At 43.8% G+C, this 22,734-nt stretch overlaps 1 protein-coding gene across 1 annotated transcript in view; it reads left to right on the plus strand.

The window, feature by feature from the left end:
• Positions 1-679: 679 nt before the first annotated feature.
• DRAM1 (DNA damage regulated autophagy modulator 1) overlaps positions 680-22,734 on the plus strand; it is a 62,149-nt gene continuing 40,094 nt past the window's right edge. The window contains exon 1 of the mRNA XM_066262952.1: positions 680-1,174. Within this exon, the coding sequence (XP_066119049.1) occupies positions 1,044-1,174 (131 nt within the window). The 5' untranslated portion in view covers positions 680-1,043. The remainder of the gene's footprint in view (positions 1,175-22,734) is intronic.

Here is a 22,734-nt window from a genome sequence, read left to right on the forward strand (position 1 = left end):
GGTGTGGCACCCAAGAAACGTTTATGCAGCTGAAATAAACCCATGTTTGGTCACCAATGACCCAGTGACCTCCACCACATACCTTGGGCTCAGAATCCCTACACTATATCTCAAAATCACCATGCTTCTAAGTGCCTCCAGGACATGAATTCCTTGTTGTACATTTTGAAATGTATTAAGTCACCATTACTCATCTTACTGAGGTCATGGCTCCAAGCCAGGCTAACCCTGATTAGTGAGAGGAGAAAGGGAAACCTAATTTTTAGGAAACAAATACTACTCCAAGTCCACTCTGGTGGAAAGCAGACCGTGGGAGACTTACCAGGAGCTAGCCCCACTCCGACCTTCACCTGCCCCTACACACTCTAGGTTTTCAGGTGGTCACCATCCAGGCGGGGTCACATTCGTGCCGCGTGGCCTAGCCAAGTTGTCACTGGACCCTTGGCCGGACCCCTGCAACAGGAGCAGCAGCAGCAGCGCGGCAGGATGGGGTGGCTACCCTCTCCCCAGCGACGTGTGGGCGGCGGCACCGGGGAGGGGAAACCCTGGGTGTTCGAGGCCTGACACCCCGGAAACCCCGCGAGGAGGAGGGGCCGGGAGATCAGTTTCTCCGAGGTTGTGCAACCACCAGGGCAGAGAGGCGGACATTCCCGCCCGCGTCCCCCGCCCACCCCGACCCCCGCCGAGTCCGAACCAAAAGCGAAAGGAGCCGCGTCTGGCCGTGGCGTCCGCCGGGAGGTCGCCGCGCGCTTCCAAACCGGCGGGGCCGCCACTTTGTGACTTCACTCGCTTCGCAACAAGCCCGGGCCACTCGCGCCCCACCCACCCCGGCCCGCCGCTTTGCCGCCCGCCGCCTCCTCGGCTTTCCGCGCTTCTCCTCCCTCCGGGGCTGGACCTGCCTCCGCCGTCGCGGAGCCTCGCGTCCCGCCGCCCGTGACTGTCCGCGCGGTGGCAGCCGCCTGGCGAGCCGGCACGTGGCGGCCCCCGCCCCTCGGAGCAGCCCAGCGCCCAGCCCCGCTCAGTGCAGCGCACTCGGCGCCGCGATGCTGTGCTTCCTGAAGGGAATGGCCTTTGTCCCCTTCCTCCTGGTGACTTGGTCGTCCGCCGCCTTCATCATCTCCTACGTGGTCGCCGTGCTCTCCGGGCACGTCAACCCCTTCCTCCCTTACATCAGGTGAGGGGCTAGATGGGCGGAGGGCCGGACGGGCAGGGGCACCGCGGGAAGCGCTGCTGATGCTGAGGGCAGGGAGCCTGATCCAACCGGAGTCTTTCGGAAAGATCGAGTGGGGTCTGACAACGGGGAAGAGCAGAGGCTGCATCCTGGCAGATGTGTAGAGAGGCAAGGGGTACAGAGCTGAGCGGTCCGACGTAACCCTGAACACTGAACAGAGTGGCATCGGGAGGGTTGCGGGATAGACAGAAGTTTCAGACTGGGTACCGCGCAAACTCTCTGGAATACGCTTCTTTGGCGATGATGGATGATAGTTTATTGAGAGTGCAAGTTGGAGATCCAGGTGTGCTCTAGAACAGCTCCCATATTTCACTTCCACTTCCCGGCATCCTCCTGAAGTGGCTATCTGGTTCATTTTTCATGAAAGGAAACTAAGTTTAAGCAGATGTTGAAATACCATCAACATGATACTGAAGTCACAGCTAGGAAATGGTGGAAGCAGACTTCACACCCAGATTCGCCCCTTGCCAAAAGCAACACTCCAGGTCTTTGTGAGCCAGGCTTAAATTAAGCTCTGCTGGAAGGAGCTGTCCTGAGACCCCCTCCCTCTATGTTCTTTCTATGCCCTCAAAGTCAGAGCCTTCAAGTTATCAACAACTTATGACATCTCTTGTGTTGTCATTGTGCCTTTTCATTTTTTCATGGGTTTTGGCCTCTGCCTTTTTAGGGTCACTTCATCATTCAGGTCCTGGTCCGCTTTGTGTGGCTCCCAACTCTGTGCCTTGCCCACAGCAGTGTAGACTAGAACTATTCATCTTCATTCAAGTGGTGTGACTCCCCTGGATCTGTATTGGCTGATGAGGGGATAATAAAGCTGGTGACACCCAAAGTTTGTCCCAGAGATGCTACAGTTTATAGAGCCTCCCCTGCAGTCCTTCTGCACAATATTTTGTAATGTTTTCTTTGTGGGTGAAGAAAGGGAAATGAAGGTGAGGCAAGAGGAGACTAGAGTTTAGAGATGCAAGGGAAAGAGTGTTTTGGAGATAGGGCACATCTGCAGTCATGGTGGTGGTTTTGTTCCTGTAGAAAGAGGTGCTCCGTGCATCAAGCAAATTTCCCATCCCGAAGTTTGTGCCCCTGCAGAAGAAACCTGGGATTCAAGTCTTATGGCTCATCTCAGTCTTCTGCCCTTTTTTTTTTCTTTTTTCATTTTTCCGAAGCTGGAAACGGGGAGGCAGTCAGACTCCCGCATGCGCCCGACCAGGATCCACCGGCATGCCCACCAGGGGGCGATGTTCTGCCCCTCTGGGGTGTGGCTCTGTTGCATACAGAGCCATTCTAGCGCCTGAGGCAGAGGCCACAGAGCCATCCCCAGCGCCCATCTTTGCTCCAATGGAGCCTCGGCTGCGGGAGGGGAAGAGAGAGACAGAGAGGAAGGAGAGAGGGAGGGGTGGAGAAGCAGATGGGCGCTTCTCCTGTGTGCCCTGGCCGGGAATCGAACCCGGGACTCCTGCACGCCAGGCCGACGCTCTACCGCTGAGCCAACTGGCCAGGGCCTCATCTCAGTCTTAAGTGCCATTCTCTCCCTCCTCTTGATTCTGAAGCAAAATAGGAGCTCTTAGACGTGTTAAAAGCTCCTCTTGCTGCAATGCTTTTATTATTATTACTTTTTTTTTAAGATTTTATTTATTCATTATAGAGAGGGGAGAGAAAGAGAGATAGAAGGGGGGAGGAGCAGGAAGCATCAGCTCCCATATGTGCCTTGACCAGGCAAGCCCAGGGTTTTGAACTGGCAACTTCAGCATTTCCAGGTTGACTATCCACTGTGCCACCACAGGTCAGGCTTATTATTATTACTTTTTAAATATGAATTCAATAGAGCCGAACTGATCATATATGTATGCCAGGGAGCAAGATCTCAAATGCTCCCCTCCCTGAAGTGCTTTCTATTGAGAAAAGAGTAGCTGAGTTTATCCTGGATCCGAAGGTCAGGGACAGATAATACGTATTTGATACACATTGGCCAGGCAGCCAGAGGCAGGGTTTGAGTCTTTGGGAGGTGTCTCATATAGTTGTAATTAGTATCACCACAAGGTGAACTTGAAATGTTAGACATTCAGAAATGGGGAAACGAGCTGACAAGACGAACCACTGGAGAGATACTCAAATCACAGATATGCCAGGGAAGAGAAGAAATTTAACAAGGAAAGGAAGCTTGTAGGGAAAGCAGAATTACAGGAGAGAAAGGCATGAGATTGTTCCCTTGTTGCCAGTTGTCATCAGCCTACATCCAAACAAACACGTGGATTGCTTGTCCACATGTGTCTGGTGCTTTTAGGTTGTCTGTATGTACTCTCTACCTACGAAGAGCAGCTGAAGCACTGAATTGCCTCTGCCCCTTCTAGAAAAGCAAGTCATTGAGGAAAAGGCAAGATGTAGATAAGAACTAGACATTAGGACCTCATGGCAGTGCCAGATTTATCAGTTTTGTCCAGAAGTATTCAGCTTTATGTTCTATAACTCATCTCTGCTGTCAATACCTCCTACTCTTCCTTATCCCCACTCCCTCCATTTTTTTCAACAACATTGGCTTCCTTCTTGTGTCTTAAATGTGTCAGACTCCCCTCATATCCAGTCTTATTATTCACCATAGGATCTATTACCTTTTTTTTTTTTTTAATTTTTATTTTTTTAAATATTTTTCTGAAGCTGGAAACGGGGAGAGACAGTCAGACAGACTCCCGCATAAGCCCGACTGGGATCCACCCGGCACGCCCACCAGGGGCGACGCTCTGCCCCTCCGGGGCGTCGCTCTGCCACGACCAGAGCCACTCTAGCACCTGGGGCAGAGGCCAAGGAGCCATCCCCAGCGCCCGGGCCATCTTTGCTCCAATGGAGCCTCGGCTGCAGGAGGGGAAGAGAGAGACAGAGAGGAAGGAGGGGGTGGGGGGTGGAGAAGCAAATGGGCGCCTCTCCCATGTGCCCTGGCCGGGAATCGAACCCGGGTCCCCCTCACGCCAGGCCGACGCTCTACTGCTGAGCCAACTGGCCAGAGCGGATCTATTACCTTTTAACAAACTATGACTTACTTATGTTCGTTACCTGTCTTACCACTGGAGTGGAAGATTCAGGAAAGCTTTCAATATATCATATATATATAGTGGTTTTAGTTCTTTTGTTTAATTTTTTTTTTTTACAGAGACAGAGAGAGTCAGAGAGAGGGATAGACAGGGACAGACAGACAGGAATGGAGAGATGAGAAGCATCAATTAGTTTTTTGTTTTTTTTTAGATCAAATCTTTTTTTTTTTTTTTTAACTTTTGTAAGCCTTTATTCATTTTTAGGGAGAGGAGAGAGAGAGAGGGGGAGGAGCAGAAAGCATCAACTCCCACATGTGCCTTGACCAGGCAAGCCCAGGATTTTGAACCGGTGACCTCAGTGTTTCCAGGTTGACGCTTTATCCACTGTGCCACCACAGGGCAGGCGAGAAGCATCAGTTTTTTGTTGCGCATTGTGACACCTTAGTTGTCCACTGATTGCTTTCTCATATGTGCCTTGACCATGGGCCTTCAGCAGACCGAGTAACCCCTTGCTCGAGCCAGCGACCTTGGGTCTAAGCTGGTGAGCTTTTGCTCAAACCACATGAGCTCACGCTCAAACTGGCAACCTTGGGGTCTCGAACCTGGGTCCTTGGCATCCCAGTCCGATGCTCTATTCACTGTGCCACCACCTGGTCAGGCTTTTTTTCTGGTTTTTTTTTTTTATTGTTTTTAGTGAGAGAGGACACGAGAGAGTGAGAGACAGGAACATGGATCTGTTCCTGTTTGTGCCCTGACTGGGGATAGAACTGGCAACCTCTGCATTTCGGGATGATGCTCTAACCAATAGAGCTATCTGGCCAGGACTCAATATTTGTTGAATTAACATTTCTTGGGCACAAACTTTGGGTATTATTTTTTTCTCCTAGGTCAGGGCAGATCACTTTAGGAAAGGCTTGATCAGACTACTGGCAGTTGGAACGTACAGATGCAACATGACCTTGGGATTATGTCTTTTTTTGTGTGTGTGGCAGAGACAGAGAGTCAGAGAGAGGGACAGATAGGGACAGACAGACAGGAAGGGAGAGAGATGAGAAACATAAATTCTTCATTGCGGTTCCTTAGTTGTTCATTGATTGATTTCTCCTAAGTGCCTTGACTGGGGGGCTACAGCAGACCGAGTGACCCCTTGCTCAAGCCAGTGACCTTGAGCTCAAACTGGTGAGCTTTTGCTCAAAACAGATAGATGAGCCCACGCTCAAGCTGGTGACCTAAGGGTTTTGAACCTGGGTCTTCCACATCCCAGTTCAATGCTCTATCCACTTTGCCACCGCCTGGTCAGACAAGGATTATGTCTTGATAAAACCATTTTAAGTTGAAATGTCAACATAATGAACTTTCAGTCCTGTAGAGAATTATTTTCTTTTTTGTTATTATTTTCCTTGTATTGTAGAGAATTTTTAAGAGTTTATTTGAGCCAAACTGATGATACCTGCCAGGAGCAAAATCTCACTGCTCCTGAGAATACCAATTTTGCAGTGTCTTAAAGTTAAGGAGGGCCCTGATTGGGTAGCTCTGTTGGTTAGAGCATGGTCCTGAAGCGCAGAGGTTGCTGGTTTGATCTCCGGTCAGGGCACATATGGAACAGATTGATGTCCCCCCCCCCCCTTTCTCTCTCTCTCTAAAATCGCTGAATAAAAATTTTTATTTATTTATTTATTTATTTATTTATTTATTTATTATTATTTTTCCAGGGACAGAGAGAGAGTCAGATAGAGGGCTAGATAGGGACTGACAGACAGGAACAGAGAGAGATGAGAAGCATCAATCATCAGTTTTTTTGTTGCGACACCGTAGTTGTTCATTGATTGCTTTCTCAAATGTGCCATGACCACGGGTCTTCAGCAGACTGAGTAACCCCTGCTCAAGCCAGTGACCTTGGGTCCAAGCTGGTGAGCTTTTTTGCTCAAGCCAGATGAGCCCATGCTCAAGCTGTCTATCCTGGGGTCTCGAACCTGGGTCCTTCCGCATCCCAGTCCGACGCTCTATCCACTGCACCACCGCCTGGTCAGGCGAATAAAAATTTATTTTTTTTAATTTTTAAAAAAATTTTATTTATTCATTTTAGAAAGGATAGGGACAGACAGAGAAAGAGAGAGAGGAGAGACAGAGAGAGAGAAGGGGGGGAGGAGCTGGAAGCATCAACTCCCATATGTGCCTTGACCAGGCAAGCCCAGGGTTTCAAACCGGCGACCTCAGCATTTCCAGGTCAATGCTTTATCCACTGCACCACCACAGGTCAGGCCGAATAAAAATTTTTTAAAAATTAAAAAATTGAGAGAATATAAGGAAGAGTGCTTGAAGGTGGGAGGAAGTCACTTGGAAATTGGATTACAGGACGATTAATAAGATTATGTGCTCTATAAAGGGTTGATACCTCCTTCAAGGGGTATTACTTCTAGTATTTCAAAGGTGTGTTAAGCTAGGTGCATAAGAACAATGGACAGGGCTAGCCTAAAACCTTTCACTAAAAAAGTTCTATGCCTGTGGCATGACTACTTACCGTGAGCTGCCCATTTAGGAATTTATGATCAGAGCATCCTGTGAGGTTACTTTCCATAGAACCCTCTACCCTTTTTTTTTTTCTTGGTCCAAAACATCTTAAATTGAAAATGCAGGTAGCACAGCTAATCTGCTGAACATGATAGTTTAGCCTAGCCTACCTTAAACATGCTCAAAACATATTCATTAGCTTATAGTTGGGCAAAACCATATGACAAAAAGCCTGTTTTATGATAAAGTGTTGAATATCTCACATAATTTATTGAATATTGTACTGAAAGTGAAAAACTGAATGGTTGTATGGGTATTCACCATTAGCCATGAGCACAGCTGAAAACATGGGCCTGAAGAATATTGGAAGTGTTGAACTGAAACAAAGAACGCTGGCAACCCAGTATACTACAGAGCAGGGGTCCTCAAACTATGGTCCGCAGGCCTCATGCGGCCCCCTGAGGCCATTTGTCCGGCCTCTGCGGCACTTCTGGAAGGGGCACCTCTTTCTTTGGTGGTCAGTGAGAGGAGCATAGTTCCCATTGAAATACTGGTCAGTTTGTTGATTTAAATTTACTTGTTCTTTATTTTAAATATTGTATTTGTTCCTGTTTTGTTTTTTTACTTTAAAATAAGATATGTGCAGTGTGCACAAGGAATTGTTCATAGTTGTTGTTGTTGTTTTTTTTTCATTTTTCCGAAGCTGGAAACGGGGAGGCAGTCAGACAGACTCCCGCATGTGCCCGACCGGGATCCACCCGGCATGCCCACCAGGGGGCGATGCTCTGCCCCTCTGGGGTGTCGCTCTGTTGAATCCAGAGCCATTCTAGCACCTGAGGCAGGGGCCACAGAGCCATCCTCAGTGCCCGGGCCATCTTTGCTCCAATGGAGCCTCGGTTGCGGGAGGGCAAGAGAGAGAGAGGAAGGAGAGGGGGAGGGGTAGAGAAGCAGATGGGCGCTTCTCCTGTGTGCCCTGGCCGGGAATCGAACTTGGGACTCCTACACGCCAGGCCGATGCTCTACCACTGAGCCAACTGGCCAGGGCCCTTTTTTACTTTTTTAAAATTAATCTTTTTACTATGAGATAATTGTCAGCTTACTTGCAATATAAACAATACTATAGAAGTATCCTATGTATATTTTACCCAGTTTCTCTCAAAGGCAACATCTTGCAAATCTGAAATACCTTTCTGTACATAGTTATTTTTTAGTTAAGTGAATAGGTTTCCTGACTGAAAATTAAATTTGAAACATGGTATTCAAACAGCTACTAAATTTAACAAGTGAGACCATTAATATAAGTATCTCAAAACTAAGGACAGCCCTGGCCGGTTGCCTCAGCGGTAGAGTGTCGGCCTGGCGTGCGGGGGACCCCGGTTCGATTCCCGGCCGGGCGCTGGAGATGGCTCCTTGGCCTCTGCCCCAGGCGCTAGAGTGGCTCTGGTCACGACAGAGCAACGCCCCGGAGGGGCAGAGCATTGCCCTCTAGTGGGCAGAGCATCGCCCCTGGTGGGCATGCCGGGTGGATCCCGGTCGGGCACATGCGGGAGTCTGTCTGACTGTCTCTCCCCATTTCCAGCTTCAGAAAAATACAAAAAAAAGAAGAAAAAAAAAACAAGAAAAACAAAAAAACAAAACTAAGGACAAACAAAAGTCATCCTGGAAGGATTAATTCAAGTTTTTACAAGATCACATACACATTCTTGAACACCATTATGGTTAATTTGTTATAGTTTCTTACATTTATTCTGTGACCAAATCTCTCAGGCCAGCTTGGATTACCTGTTACTTATAAACTCCTCTTAGCTGCTAAGCTACTCCTTTTTTCCCCCTGGTCTATTTTTAATTTTTTTTTTAAATTTATTGATTTTAGAAAGAGAGGAAGGAAGAGGGGGAGAGAGAGTGAGAGAAAAGCAGGAAGCATCAGTTCCCATATGTGCCTTCACCAGGCAAGCTCAGCGTTTGAAGTGTTGACATCAGCATTCTAGGTCAATGCTTTATCTACTGCGCCACCACAGGTCAGGCCATTGGTTGATTCTTGTGTTCCCTGATTGGGGAATCAAACTTATGACCTTGGCATATCAGGATGATGCTCTAACCCAGTGGTCCCCAACCTTTTTTGGGCCATGGACTGGCTTAATGTCAGAAAATATTTTCACGGCCTTTAGGGTGGGACGGATAAATGCACAAAATAAAATTATGTGACCTGCGTAAAAACTGTGGTATATAATTGTCAAACTTACGAGACAAGTGTCAAGAGTGAGTCTTAGACGATGTAACAGAGGGAATCTGGTCATTTTTTAAAAATAAAACATCGTTCAGACTTAAATATAAATAAAACGGAAATAATATAAGTTATTTATTCTTTCTCTGCGGACCTGTACCAAACGGCCCACGGACCGGTACCTGAGTTACCTATTCAGGGCTTGAAGATGGTCATTTTTGCAGAAATGTTTGACTTCAGTTTTCCCAATGATCATTCTTAATCCAAATATAAGGATATTGATCTTGTTTATTGTCTGTCTTTCACACAAAAGTCCTGTGAGTGTAGAGAATTAGGGTCTGTTCACTTCTGCATCTCTAGCATTTATTTTTATTTTTTTATTTATTTACAGAGACAGAGAGAGAGTCAGAGAGAGGGACAGATAGGGACAGACAGATAGGAATGGAGAGAGATGAGAAGCATTAATCATCAGGGGTTTTTTTTGTTTTGTTTTTTTATGACACCTTAGTTGTTCATTGATTGCTTTCTCATATGTGCCTTGACTGTGGGCCTTCAGCAGACCGAGGAACCCCTTGCTGGAGCCAGCGACCTTGGGTCCAAGCTGGTGAGCTTTGCTCAAGCCAGATGAGCCCACGCTCAAGCTGGGGACCTCGGGATCTCGAACCTCTGCATCCCAGTCCGACGCTCTATCCACTGCGCCACCGCCTGGTCAGGCTGCGTCTCTAGCATTTATGACAGTGCCAGCCAAACACATAGAAGATGCTTAGTGAATACTGGCTGAATGCTAAGATAATTTACTACATATAGGACTATTTTACTAATGCTGATTTTATTAATCTTGTCAGTGTTCACTGTTGATTAACTTTGGTTGTGATTCTAGCTCTTCTCCCAACACCATTTCTACTGACTTCATGAAATTCTTCATATTTTATAAGATTAACAACTTCACTTTGTAATCAACTTGACTATTTATTTATCAGTTTCTCCCAGATGATAAGCTTCTCTCTTTTATATTCTCTACTTTGACTGCTTCTCATGCTTCCAGAATATTCTGAATTCCTTTACTTTTAAAGTTTTGGCAATTCTGCACTCTGGTTCCTTTTTAGTAGCCTACTCACACTTTCTGCACAAGTGTTGTTTGCTGGATTGTGTTCTCTGGTCGCTCTCCTTCTTACTCCTCATAACCACAAGCCTCTTCAGTGATTGGTGGCAGAAAACTGGGCCACCTAGTAAACTTCACCATTTTTTTTTTATTCATTTTATTTTTATTATTTATTTATTTTTTATTTTTTTTTATTTTTCTGAAGCTGGAAACGGGGAGAGACAGTCAGACAGACTCCCGCATACACCTGACAGGGATCCACCCGGCACGCCCACCAGGGGCAACGCTCTGCCCACCAGGGGGCGATGCTCTGCCCCTCCGGGGCGTCGCTCTGTCGCGACCAGAGCCACTCTAGCGCCTGGGGCAGAGGTCAAGGAGCCATCCCCAGCGCCCGGGCCATCTTTGCTCCAATGGAGCCTCGGCTGCAGGAGGGGAAGAGAGAGACAGAGAGGAAGGAGGGGGTGGGGGTGGAGAAGCAAATGGGCGCTTCTCCTATGTGCCCTGGCCGGGAATCGAACCTGGGTCCCCCGCACGCCAGGCCGACGCTCTACTGCTGAGCCAACCGGCCAGGGCCTATTTATTCATTTTAGAAAGGAAAGAGAGAGGGGAGAGAGAAGAGAGGGAGGAGCAGGAAGCATCAACTCCCATATGTGCCTTGACCAGGCAAGCCCAGGGTTTCGAACCGGCAACCTCAGCATTTCCAGGTTAAAGTTTTATCCACTGCGCCACCACAGGTCAGGCAACTTCACCATTTTGAGAATTTACAACATCTGGTAATTATACTGAGAGGGACTGTAGTGTGTTGGATAAAGGAACAACTTTAGAGCACTTTGGTTGAAACACGAGTTTATCATGTGAACAGCTCTAGGTCTTTGGACAAATTACTTGACTTCTCTCTGCTTCCCTATGTGTTATTAATAGCACCTCCCTCATGAATTAACACATGAACCCACTTAGAACTCGTTAACACCCTGGTCCAAGAACATAATAAATTTTCTGTAAGCAACTGCTATTAGAAGTAGCAAGGGATAAGTCCACATGGTCTGGATAGATGGTAGTATTAAGTAGGAAAGGACGTTAGTTTGAGGCTAATTTTATAAGTGATTCGTTCATTTGTGCATATAACAGAAGCTTTTTTAAACCAACCTCAATTTCATGATTTTGCTGATTTAACTGATAACTTCATTCTGTAAAAAATACACTGACTAGAGCCAGGGAACCCTGAAAACATCTCCTGGTGATGGACAGTCTGAGCTGCTTGTTTCTTTCACCTGTTATTTTGTGCATTTATCAAAAGCCAGCTCTGTTTGTTCCCAAAAGTGTTTATGCCAGTTGTGGTTTTTTTATTTTAATTTAACTCAATATATATAAACTGTGGGTCTGTAAATGCAAAAGGAGAGTTATAGTTTCTAAGAAAACTTGGTTGAATGTTTAGGAAGGATTTATAAGAGACAAATCAAAAATTGTTGTCAGTTTAGTAGTATTTGTGACAAATGTGAAGATTTACAAAAGACTTTTTTTTTTTTTAAGATTTATTTCTATTCATTTCTATTAGAGAGAGAGAACAGGGGAAGAGCTGGAAGCATCAACTCTCATATGTGCCTTGACCAGGCAAGTCCAGGGTTTTGAACCAGTGACCTCAGCATTCCAGGTCGATGCTTTATCCACTGGGCCACCACAGGTCAGGCTACAAAAGATTTAAAAAGAAAAATTAGAAGGATTCTGCACTCAAATTGCTTCAAAAGCACCTAATATTTTTTTTTTCCACTTTAAAGAAACCAAAATTGGCTCTGGCGGGATAGCTCGGTTGGTTAGAACATCGTCCTGATACTCAAAGGTTGTCGGTTCCATTCCTGGTTCAGGCACATATAGAAACAGATCAGTCTTTCCGTCTCTCTCTCTCTCTCTCTCTATTTAATTTTTTATAGCATTTTATTTATTTATTTATTTATTTTTTCAGAGACAGAGAGAGGGATAGATAGGGACAGACAGACAGGAACGGAGAGAGATGAGAAGCATCAATCATCAGTTTTTTGATGTGATACCTTAATTGTTCATTGATTGCTTTCTCATATATGCCTTGACCGTGGGCCTTCAGCAGACTGAGTAACCCCTTGCTCGAGCCAGTGACCTTGGGTCCAAGCTGGTGAGCTTTTACTCAAACCAGATGAGCCTGCGCTCAAGCTGGCGACTTCGGAGTCTCGAACCTGGGTCTTCCGCATCCCAGTCTGATGCTCTATCCACTGCGCCACCGCATGGTCAGGCTCTCTATTCAATTTTTAAAAAAAGAAACCAAAATTGGAAATGAGATGATTCAGAGTAGGTGTGGATTATATATCAGAAAAACATATAGTGGATTTGTACTCATATAACAGCCTTGGTCTACATCAACAGGTAGGCAAGTTAATATACGTTTCTATGTTTGTGGTGTGTACATATCCATACAATTTCTAATGACTTCCTGCTCAAACCAACTTTCTGATTACTAACTACATTAAATTTCAGGCAATGGTGACATTTGCTTTCTTGTTCAACCATATATATGAGATCTGGGATAACTAATCATCAGAGAATGAGGTGTGTGCATAGAGTCATGTATTCTGACATTATGTTAATGACAACTTGGTCCTTACAGTGCAGTGATTATTACATCATGGTGTTTCTGTTTGTTTGTAGGGTTTTTTTTAAATGTTGTTATTTTCTTTTTTAAGATTTTATTTATTCATTTTAGAGAGAGGGGACAGATAGAGAGGCTAAGAGAGAGAAGGAGGGGAGGAGCAGAAAGCATCAACTCCCATACGTGCCTTGACCAGGCAAGCCCAAGATTTTGAACCAGCAACCTCAGCGTTCCAGGTCAATGCTTTTACCCACTGCACCACCGCAGGTCAGGCCTCATGGTGTTTCTAAGCCACAATGTCATAAGGACGAAAGGGCAGGTGTGCCATTAAAAACTTTTAGCTAAGAAATGTCATTCTTTTAAATGGTAATTTATAGTTTAATATTGTCTTCAAGAAAACGACTCAAAGGACTTAATTCTAAGAAAAGTATAATGACAAAATTGAAGATCCCAAACTTTTACAGCTTGAAAATTAATTGAGGTGATGGGTGTAGTGTTTGTCTTCTGAGCCAACAGTAAATATGTGATTTCTCCTCTGTTCAGTCTTAATTTTTCTTTACCACCCGATTACATTAAAATTTCTAAAACTTGCCCTCCACTAAATTAAATTAACATTTTTTTTTGTTATTCTTACTTTTAAAAAGCCACTAGAGCATTGATTGCTCAAAAGTCTTCACTGATGCAGAACTGACAGCTTTTAAATATAAGGGCTCAAATACAGCTTAACAAAAGATTGTTCCACTTAATCGTCCTCTTTGCCTGACAGTAATTGCATTTCACTCCATCAAGAACGTGCATTATAGAGTTACTGCATGCCAAAGACAATATACTAATGGCTTTGGAGGAATAGCTTATGACAACCTGGTTGTAGATATACAATACTTTAAACTCATATGAAAATATATTATCATAAAAATAAATGTAAAATATTGCCCTGGCCAGATAGCTTCGCTGGTTGAAGCATCGTTCTGATATGCAAAGGTTGCTGGTTCGATCCCTATTCAGGGCACATACAGAAACAGATAGAGCCTGACCAGGTGGTGGCACAGTGGATAGAGCGTCAGACTAGGATGCAGAGGACCCAGGTTCAAGACCTCGAGGTCACCAGCTTGAGCACGGGCTCATCTGGTTTGAGCAAAAAGCCCACCAGCTTGAACCCAAGATTGCTGGCTCAAGCAAGGGGTTACTCGGTCTGCTGAAGGCCTGCGGTCAAGGCATATATGAGAAAGCAATCAGTGAACAACTAAGGTGTTGCAACGCGCAATGAAAAACTAATGATTGATGCTTCTCATCTCTCTCCGTTCCTGTCTGTCTCTGTCTATCCCTCTCTCTGACTCACTCTCTGTCTCTGTAAAAAAAAAATAAATAAAATTAAAAAAAAAAAAGGAAACAGATAGAGGTTTCTGGCTTTCTCTCTACCTCCCATCTGCTCTCTCTGAAATCAATAAATAAAAATATTTTTAAAAAATACATGTAATATAGCACAGCAGAGAAGAGTTTCTAAGCTGTAGCCATTGAAATGAGCTCTGGATGCATGGCCTGGCTTCCCTATTAACTATTGATGTGACCTTAAATAAGTTACTTTTCTCTCTCTTTCTTTCTTTTTTTTTAATTCAGTGAGAGAAGGGGAGGCAGAGACAGACTCTCTCATGTGCCCTGACCCGGGATCTACCCGGTAAGACCACTAAGAGGTATGCTCTGCCCATCTGGAGTGTCTCTCTGGTGCTCAGCAACTGAGCTCTTCTTAGCACCTAAGGTGGAGACCATGGAGCCATCCTCAGTGCTTGGGGCCAAGTCACTCCAATTGAGCCATGGCTGCAGGAGAAAAAGAGAGAGAGAAAAAGAGAGAGAGAAAGAGAGAGAGAGAGAAACGGGAGAGGGAGGGTTGGAGAGCAGATGGGCACTTCTCCTGTGCGCCCTGACTGGGAATTGAATCCGGACATCCACAAGCCAGGCTGCAAGTCACTTTTCTTATTTATTTATTTATTTATTTATTTATTTATTTATTTATTTATTCATTTATTGTATTTTTCTGAAGTTAGAAACGGGAGGCAATCAGACAGACTCCCGCATGCACCCGACTGGGATCCACCCAGCATGCCCACCAGGAGGCGATGCTCTGCCCAATTGGGGTGTTGCTCTGTTGCAACCAGAGCCATTCTAGTGCCTGAGGCAGGGGCCACAGAGCCATCCCCAGCGCCTAGCCAACTTTGCTCCAATGGAGCCTTGGCTGTGGGAGGGGAAGAGAGAGACAGAGAGGAAGGAGAGGGGGAGGGGTGGAGAAGTAGATGGGCGCTTCTCCTGTGTGCCCTGGCCGGGAATCGAACCTGGGACTCCTGCACACCAGGCCGATGATCTACCACTGAGCCAACCGGCCAGTGCCTGCAAGTTACTATTCTAAGGACTTCAGTTTCCTGGTCTTTAAGATGGCGATAATAACTTTTTTCTATAATGCTGTAAAGATGTGCCTGGCTGAGTGTAAGCTGTGAAGGAATGAATGTTTATTATTTTTCTTGTGTAATAATAACAGCTGTAGTCCGAGCAGGGTGGTTTCTAGAGACTCCCCTCAAAAATGTATCTAACTGGACTTCTTATCACCTCCTTCTTCGTTATCACTTTGGTCCAGCCACTGTCATCACTTGACAAATTCTTACTCAAATCCAATTAAAGCATTTTTAGACATTGTCTTATATGTAGCACTATGCTGGGATTTGTGTGTAATAGAAATGGATATAATAAACACTTCAAAATGGCTGTTTACTACAGAGGCAAAAATAGTAAAAAAAGGGGTGCTGCCTCAGGCTTGCCTGTGTATCATTCAGTCAAGTTACCCCACCCCATCTGGATCAGATAATGAGATGGCATTCCCTAATGGTCTCCCAGGTCTGCACTTGCCCCTTTATAGTCTTTTTGTGACATCCTTTAAAAAAACATTGTAAAGCCAGAAGCCACGGCCAGGGCCACTATCACAGCAGCCTGGCCCATGCAGGTTCGCATTGGATTCGGACAGTCGGCAAAGAAACAGCGGAGCCAAAAACTGGTGGGCCATAGTCTTTAATTCTAGCTTTGCACCTGGCGGGCAAGTAAAAATACACACTGGGCTCCAAAACCCAGTCACATTCAGTGCTCACAAAGCTACTGACTTATCCGAGTTTCCTAGAATCAAAGGTTTCTAGCTCACCAGACTTATTCACCTCTGTTCCCCATCTCCTTCCTTATCCCAGATACAAACTCTGCACAAACTGGCATCTCACTCAGCACTCCGCCATCTTGGCTGCTTCTTCTGGCCTACTCCACGTGGCCTCCTTCTGCTGCTGGCTCTACTTTCTCTGCTCTCTCATGCTAATCTCAGGAACCAAGAGCCACAAACTCCCGCTCCGTTCCCATTTTATAGTGTAGAAATCCAAACCCTTAATCCAATATACATAATAGGGAAGTCTCTAATACAAAGTCACTTCTCCCAGGCATGATTGGATTGTACCACCCCACATCAAAAAGGGTGGGAAAGGCTTAATCCCAAAACCAAGCCCCAGGCTACAAGGATCCCCAACACACATTAATATCACCTGGGTGAGGGCATCTTTAACAAAGTGAGCATAATACATTTTATCTGCCCAACAAACATCAACTTCCTACTTCTCTGCTCTCAGCCCTCAACAGCTGCCCACTGTGCTTAGAATAACATTCAGGGTCCTTACTGTAACCACAACCCATGGGACTGTCTGTGACCCTTATTTGCAAGCACACATCCTTGCTCACTCCCCTCCAGCCATACCCACTGCCTTGCAGTTCCTCTAATCTATGGCCACCTGTAGGCTTTTGATTTGGCTGTTCGCTGTTTGTAATTTTCCGGGCCCAAATATGCTACTTCATTCAGATCTCTGTTTAAGTACCCTTTCCAGAATACGCTGTCTCAGGCAGCTGGCTCTCCTATCACCCTCTGTCTTATCCAGCTTTTCTTTTCTTCACAGCATTGCTCAATCTGAGACTTTTTCTTGCCCCCCACAAGAATATAAGTGCCACTAAAAAGCAGCCTTTTCTGTTTGTTTTTTTTTTCCTGTATTTTTCTGAAGCCGGAAACAGGGAGAGACAGGCAGACAGACTCCCGCATGCGCCCGACCGGGATCCACCCGGCATGCCCACCAGGGGGCGATGCTCTGCCCCTCCGGGGCATAGCTTTGTTGCGACCAGAGCCACTCTAGCACCTGGGGCAGAGGCCGAGGAGCCATCCCCAGCGCCCGGGCCATCTTTGCTCCAATGGAGCCTCGGCTGCAGGAGGGGAAGAGAGAGACAGAGAGGAAGGAGAGGGGGAGGGGTGGAGAAGCAGATGGGCGCTTCTCCTGTGTGCCCTGGCTGGGAATCAAACCCGGGACTCCTGCACGCCAGGCTGACACTCTACCACTGAGCCAACCGGCCAGGGCCCCTTTTCTGTTTTATTTTCAACTTACAGGTACATTCTTCATGCCTACACAATTGTCTTGAGTTTTTTGTTAGATATTAGGCTGCTTGAAGGTAGTAAATTATCTTTTCATTTTGTAGCCCCATCAACTGGCACAGTTTTCACAATACTTAGGTAGTGTTTAACAATTTTTTAAAAATTTGTGAGTGAATTCAGAGGGCCTAGGATTTTTAGGGCAACCACAAAACCTCAGTCTGGGCGTGCAGATAATTTTGCATCTTGTCATTTCAGTCTCCACTAATAAGCCATGACTCCAGGTTCAGGAGTGATGGAATCAAACATGTCCAGTGATTTAAAGAACAGCATTTGACCAAGCTTATATTGTTATACATGTCCTCTTTATATTGTTTTCATCCCTTTGAGCATCAAGTGATTTTGCACTGGCTTAACATCATAAATTATTTTGGAGAAGAATGTTAGGTAAATAACTTGGGAATTTTTTATGATGAACTTAACTTGTAGAAATGGAAATAAAGGAAATATAGATGAAAAACTGATTTCCTAGGCACAACCTGCCCTAGAAACTACTGTGAACACATGACTGCCTTAACAGCTTTTAAGCCACATGTAAATGAACAATTAGTTCCTATACCCAGTTTAATTTTGAGGAAGTGCTCATTTGCAAGGTAACAAGTGAGGAGGTAGATGGGGCTGGGGCAGAGCTAGAACCATATTGCCTAAACCACATAGTACAAAATCAGTGGGAGGAGTTGGGGGGGGGCGGGTAAGAGACTACTTCTGCTGGGTTGGGAGGCAACTGATTTTGCCTCTCATTCTCCAGTTTCTTGAATCCAGTACTGAAGTACAGCAATGCCAACCAAAGAGATCTGTGCCTTTGCCCAATGAGATCATTTCGTTTGAGCTTATAAAAGTCAAACAGAGAGAGGCTGTCCATAGGGTTCCTTGGTGTATGTTGGGCAAATGAGTTTAAAAACTTTTATTTTTTTGAGTTTGCTCACTTTTTTTGTTAAAAATGGTTCTGGGCAGCCCCGTGTGTGCTTGCCCTCAGAGCAGGGCAGTTGATTGCAAATTGCGGATAACCTTTCTGCTTGGGAGGGACCATTGTTATGCTAACATTTGCTGGAGGAGGGGTTTTGCACCAAAAAGTTTTAAAAAGAAAAAGAGAAGAAGAAGGGAAGGAAGAAGGAAGCCAAGATGGCAGGGTGCTGGAGAAGCCAGTTTGTGCAGAGAGAAGGGAAAAGGTGTGCAAAGGGGGAACCAGAGGTGACTGAGACTGGTGTGGGCCTTTGACTCTAGGAAAAACCGGAGAAGATTCTCCTGATTGTGGAACCAGACACTGTGTCAGAGTTTTGGAGCCCTGTGTGTGTTTACTCGCCAGCCGGTGTGAGGCTAGAATAAAGGAATGGCTCACCATTTTTTGACTCCACTGTTTCTTCACTGTCTGCCCGAATTTAATGGGAACCTGCATGTGAATGGTCATGATGACGGTGGCCCCTGGCCATACAGTATCTCTTTGGTGTTATGCTCATCTGGGTTCCAACATCAGGCAGAAGATATGATGCATTCCCCCCCGCCCATGATGTAACATATTTTTTAAAAAAATAAATTTTTATTAATGGTAATGGGATGACATTAATAAATCAGGGTACATATATTCAAAGAAAACATGTCTAGGTTATTTTGTCATTAAATTATGTTGCATACCCCTCGCCCAAAGTCAGATTGTCCTCCACCACCCTCTATCTAGTTCTCTGTGCCCCTCCCCCTCCCCCTAACTCTCTCCCTCCCTCCCTCCCTCCCATGTCCTCCCTCCCCCCACCCCTGGTAACCACCACACTCTTGTCCATGTCTCTTAGTCTCGTTTTTATGTTCCACCAATGTATGGAATCATGTAGTTCTTGTTTTTTTCTGATTTACTTATTTCACTCCGTATAATGTTATCAAGATCCCACCATTTTGCTGTAAATGATCTGATGTTATCATTTCTTATGGCTGAGTAGTATTCCATGGTGTACATGTGCCACATCTTCTTTATCCAGTCTTCTATTGAAGGGCTTTTTGGTTGTTTCCATGTCTTGGCCACTGTGAACAGTGCTGCAATGAACATGGGGCTACATGTGTCTTTATGTATCAATGTTTCTGAGGTTTTGGGGTATATACCCAGTAGAGGGATTGCTGGGTCATAAGGTGGTTCTATTTGCAGTTTTTTGAGGAACCACCATACTTTCCTCCATAATGGTTGTACTACTTTACAGTCCCACCAACAGTGGATGAGAGTTCCCTTTTCTCCGCAGCCTCTCCAACATTTGCTATTACCCGTCTTGTTGATAATAGCTAATCTAACAGGGGTGAGGTGGTATCTCATTGCCGTTTTGATTTGCATTTCTCTAATAACTAATGAAGCTGAGCATCTTTTCATATATCTGTTGGCCATTTGTATCTCTTCCTGGGAGAAGTGTCTGTTCATGTCCTCTTCCCATTTTTTTATTGAATTGTTGGTTTGTTTGTTGTTGAGTTTTATGACTTCTTTGTAAATTTTGGATATTAGGCCCTTATCTGAGCTGTTGTTTGAAAATATCATTTCCCATTTAGTTGGCTGTCTGTTTATTTTGATATCAGTTTCTCTTGCTGAGCAAAAACTTTTAATTCTGATGTAGTCCCATTCATTTATCTTTGCCTTCACTTCTCTTGCCATTGGAGTCAAGTTCATAAAATGTTCTTTAAAACCCAGGTCCATGATTTTAGTACCTATGTCTTCTTCTATGTACTTTATTGTTTCAGGTCTTATATTTAGGTCTTTGATCCATTTTGAATTAATTTTAGTACACGGGGACAGGCTGTAGTCGAGTTTCATTCTTTTGCATGTGGCTTTCCAGTTTTCCCAACACCATTTGTTGAAGAGGCTTTCTTTTCTCCATTGTGTGTTTTTGGCCCCTTTATCAAAGATTATTTGACCATATATATGTGGTTTTATTTCTGGGCTTTCTATTCTGTTCCATTGGTCTGAATGTCTATTTTTCTGCCAATACCATGCTGTTTTGATTATCGTGGCCCTATAATATAGTTTAAAGTCAGGTATTGTAATGCCCCCAGCTTCATTCTTTTTCCTTAGGATTGTTTTGGCTATTCGGGGTTTTTTATAGTTCCATATAAATCTGATGATTTTTTGTTCCATTTCTTTAAAAAATCTCATAGGAATTTTGATGGAAATTGCATTAAATTTATATATTGCTTTGGGTAATATGGCCATTTTAATTATATTTATTCTTCCTATCCAAGAACAAGGAATATTTTTCCATCTCATTGTGTCTTTTTCTATTTCTCTTAAAAATGCCTTGTAGTTTTTGTTATATAGGTCCTTTACATTCTTTGTTATGTTTATTCCTAGGTATTTTATTTTTTTTGTTGCAATAGTGAAGGGGATTATTTTTTTGAGTTCGTTTTCTAATATTTCATTGTTGGCATATAGAAAGGCTATGGACTTTTGTATATTAATTTTGTATCCTGCGACCTTACTGTATTGGTTTATTGTTTCTAATAATCTTTTTGTGGAGTCCTTCGGGTTTTCGATGTATAGGATCATATCATCAGCAAAAAGTGATAGCTTTACTTCTTCTTTTCCGATATGGATGCCTTTTATTTCTTTGTCTTGTCTGATTGCTCTGGCCAGAACTTCTAGCACCATGTTAAATAAGAGTGGAGAGAGTGGACAACCCTGTCTTGTTCCTGATTTAAGGTAGAAAGCCCTCAGTTTTATGCTGTTTAATATGATGTTGGCTGATGGTTTATCATATATGGCCTTTATCATGTTGAGATATTTTCCTTCTATACCCATTTTGTTGAGAGTCTTAAACATAAAATTGTGTTGTATTTTATCAAAAGCCTTTTCTGCATCTATTGATAAGATTATGTGGTTTTTGTTCTTTGTTTTGTTGGTATGGTGGATTACGTTAACCGTTTTACGTATGTTGAACCATCCTTGAGATTCTGGGATGAATCCCACTTGATCATGATGTATTAGTTTTTTAATATGTTGTTGTATTCGGTTTGCCAGTATTTTGTTTAGTATTTTAGCATCTGTATTCATTAGAGATATTGGTCTGTAGTTTTCTTTCTTTGTGCCATCCTTGCCAGGTTTTGGTATGAGGGTTATGTTGGCCTCATAAAATGTGTTTGGAAGTATTGCTTCTTCTTCAATTTTTTGGAAGACTTTGAGTAGAATAGGAACCAAGTCTTCTTTGAATGTTTGATAGAATTCACTAGTATAACCGTCTGGGCCTGGACTTTTATTTTTGGGGAGGTTTTTAATAGTTTTTTCTATTTCCTCCCTGCTGATTGGTCTGTTTAGGCTTTCTGCTTCTTCATGACTCAGTCTAGGAAGGTTGTATTGTTCTAGGAATTTATCCATTTCTTCTAGATTGTTGTATTTGGTGGCATATAATTTTTCATAGTATTCTACAATAATTCTTTGTATATCTATGATGTCTGTGGTGATCTCTCCTCTTTCATTTTGGATTTTATTTATTTGAGTCCTGTGCCTTTTTTCCTTGGTGAGTCTTGCCAAGGGTTTGTCAATTTTGTTGATCTTTTCAAAGAACCAGCTCCTTGTTTTATTGATTTTTTCTATAGTTTTTCTGTTCTCTATTTCATTTATTTCTGCTCTGATTTTTATTATCTCCTTTCTTCGGCTGGTTTTGGGTTGTCTTTGTTCTTCTTTTTCTAGTTCCTTAAGGTGTGAAGTTAAGTGGTTTACTTCGGCTCTCTCTTGTTTGTTCATATAGGCCTGAAGTGATACGAACTTTCCTCTTATTACTGCTTTTGCTGCATCCCAGAGATTCTGATATGTCGTATTTTCATTTTCATTTGTCTGTATATATCTTTTGATCTCTGCACTTATTTCTTCTTTGACCCATTCATTTTTTAAAAGTATGTTGTTTAGTTTCCACATTTTTGTGGGTTTTTCCCCCTCTTTTTTGCAGTTGAATTCTAGTTTCAAGGCTTTATGATCAGAAAATATGCTTGGTACAATTTCAATTTTTCTAAATTTGCTGATATTGTCTTTGTGGTCCAAAATATGGTCAATTCTTGAGAATGTTCCATGTACACTAGAGAAAAATGTATACTCTGTCGCTTTGGGATGAAGTGTCCTGTAGATGTCTATCATATCCAGGTGTTCTAGTATTTCGTTTAAGGCCACTATATCTTTATTGATTCTCTGTTTGGATGACCGATCTAGAGCCGTCAGCGGTGTATTGAGGTCTCCAAGTATGATTGTATTTTTGTTAGTTTTTGTTTTAAGGTCAATAAGTAGCTGTCTTATATATTTTGGTGCTCCTTGGTTTGGTGCATATATATTAAGGATTGTTATGTCTTCTTGATTCAACTTCCCCTGAATCATTAGGAAATGACCATTTTTGTCTCTGAGTACTTTTTCTGTCTTGTAGTCAGCATTATTAGATATGAGTATTGCTACACCTGCTTTTTTTGGGGTGTTGTTTGCTTGGAGTATTGTTTTCCAGCCTTTCACTTTGAATTTGTTTTTATCCTTGTTGCTTAGATGTGTTTCTTGTAGGCAGCATATAGTTGGATTTTCTTTTTTAATCCATTCT

This window comes from Saccopteryx bilineata, chromosome 1, assembly GCF_036850765.1.
Source record: "Saccopteryx bilineata isolate mSacBil1 chromosome 1, mSacBil1_pri_phased_curated, whole genome shotgun sequence".
Taxonomy (NCBI): domain Eukaryota; kingdom Metazoa; phylum Chordata; class Mammalia; order Chiroptera; family Emballonuridae; genus Saccopteryx; species Saccopteryx bilineata.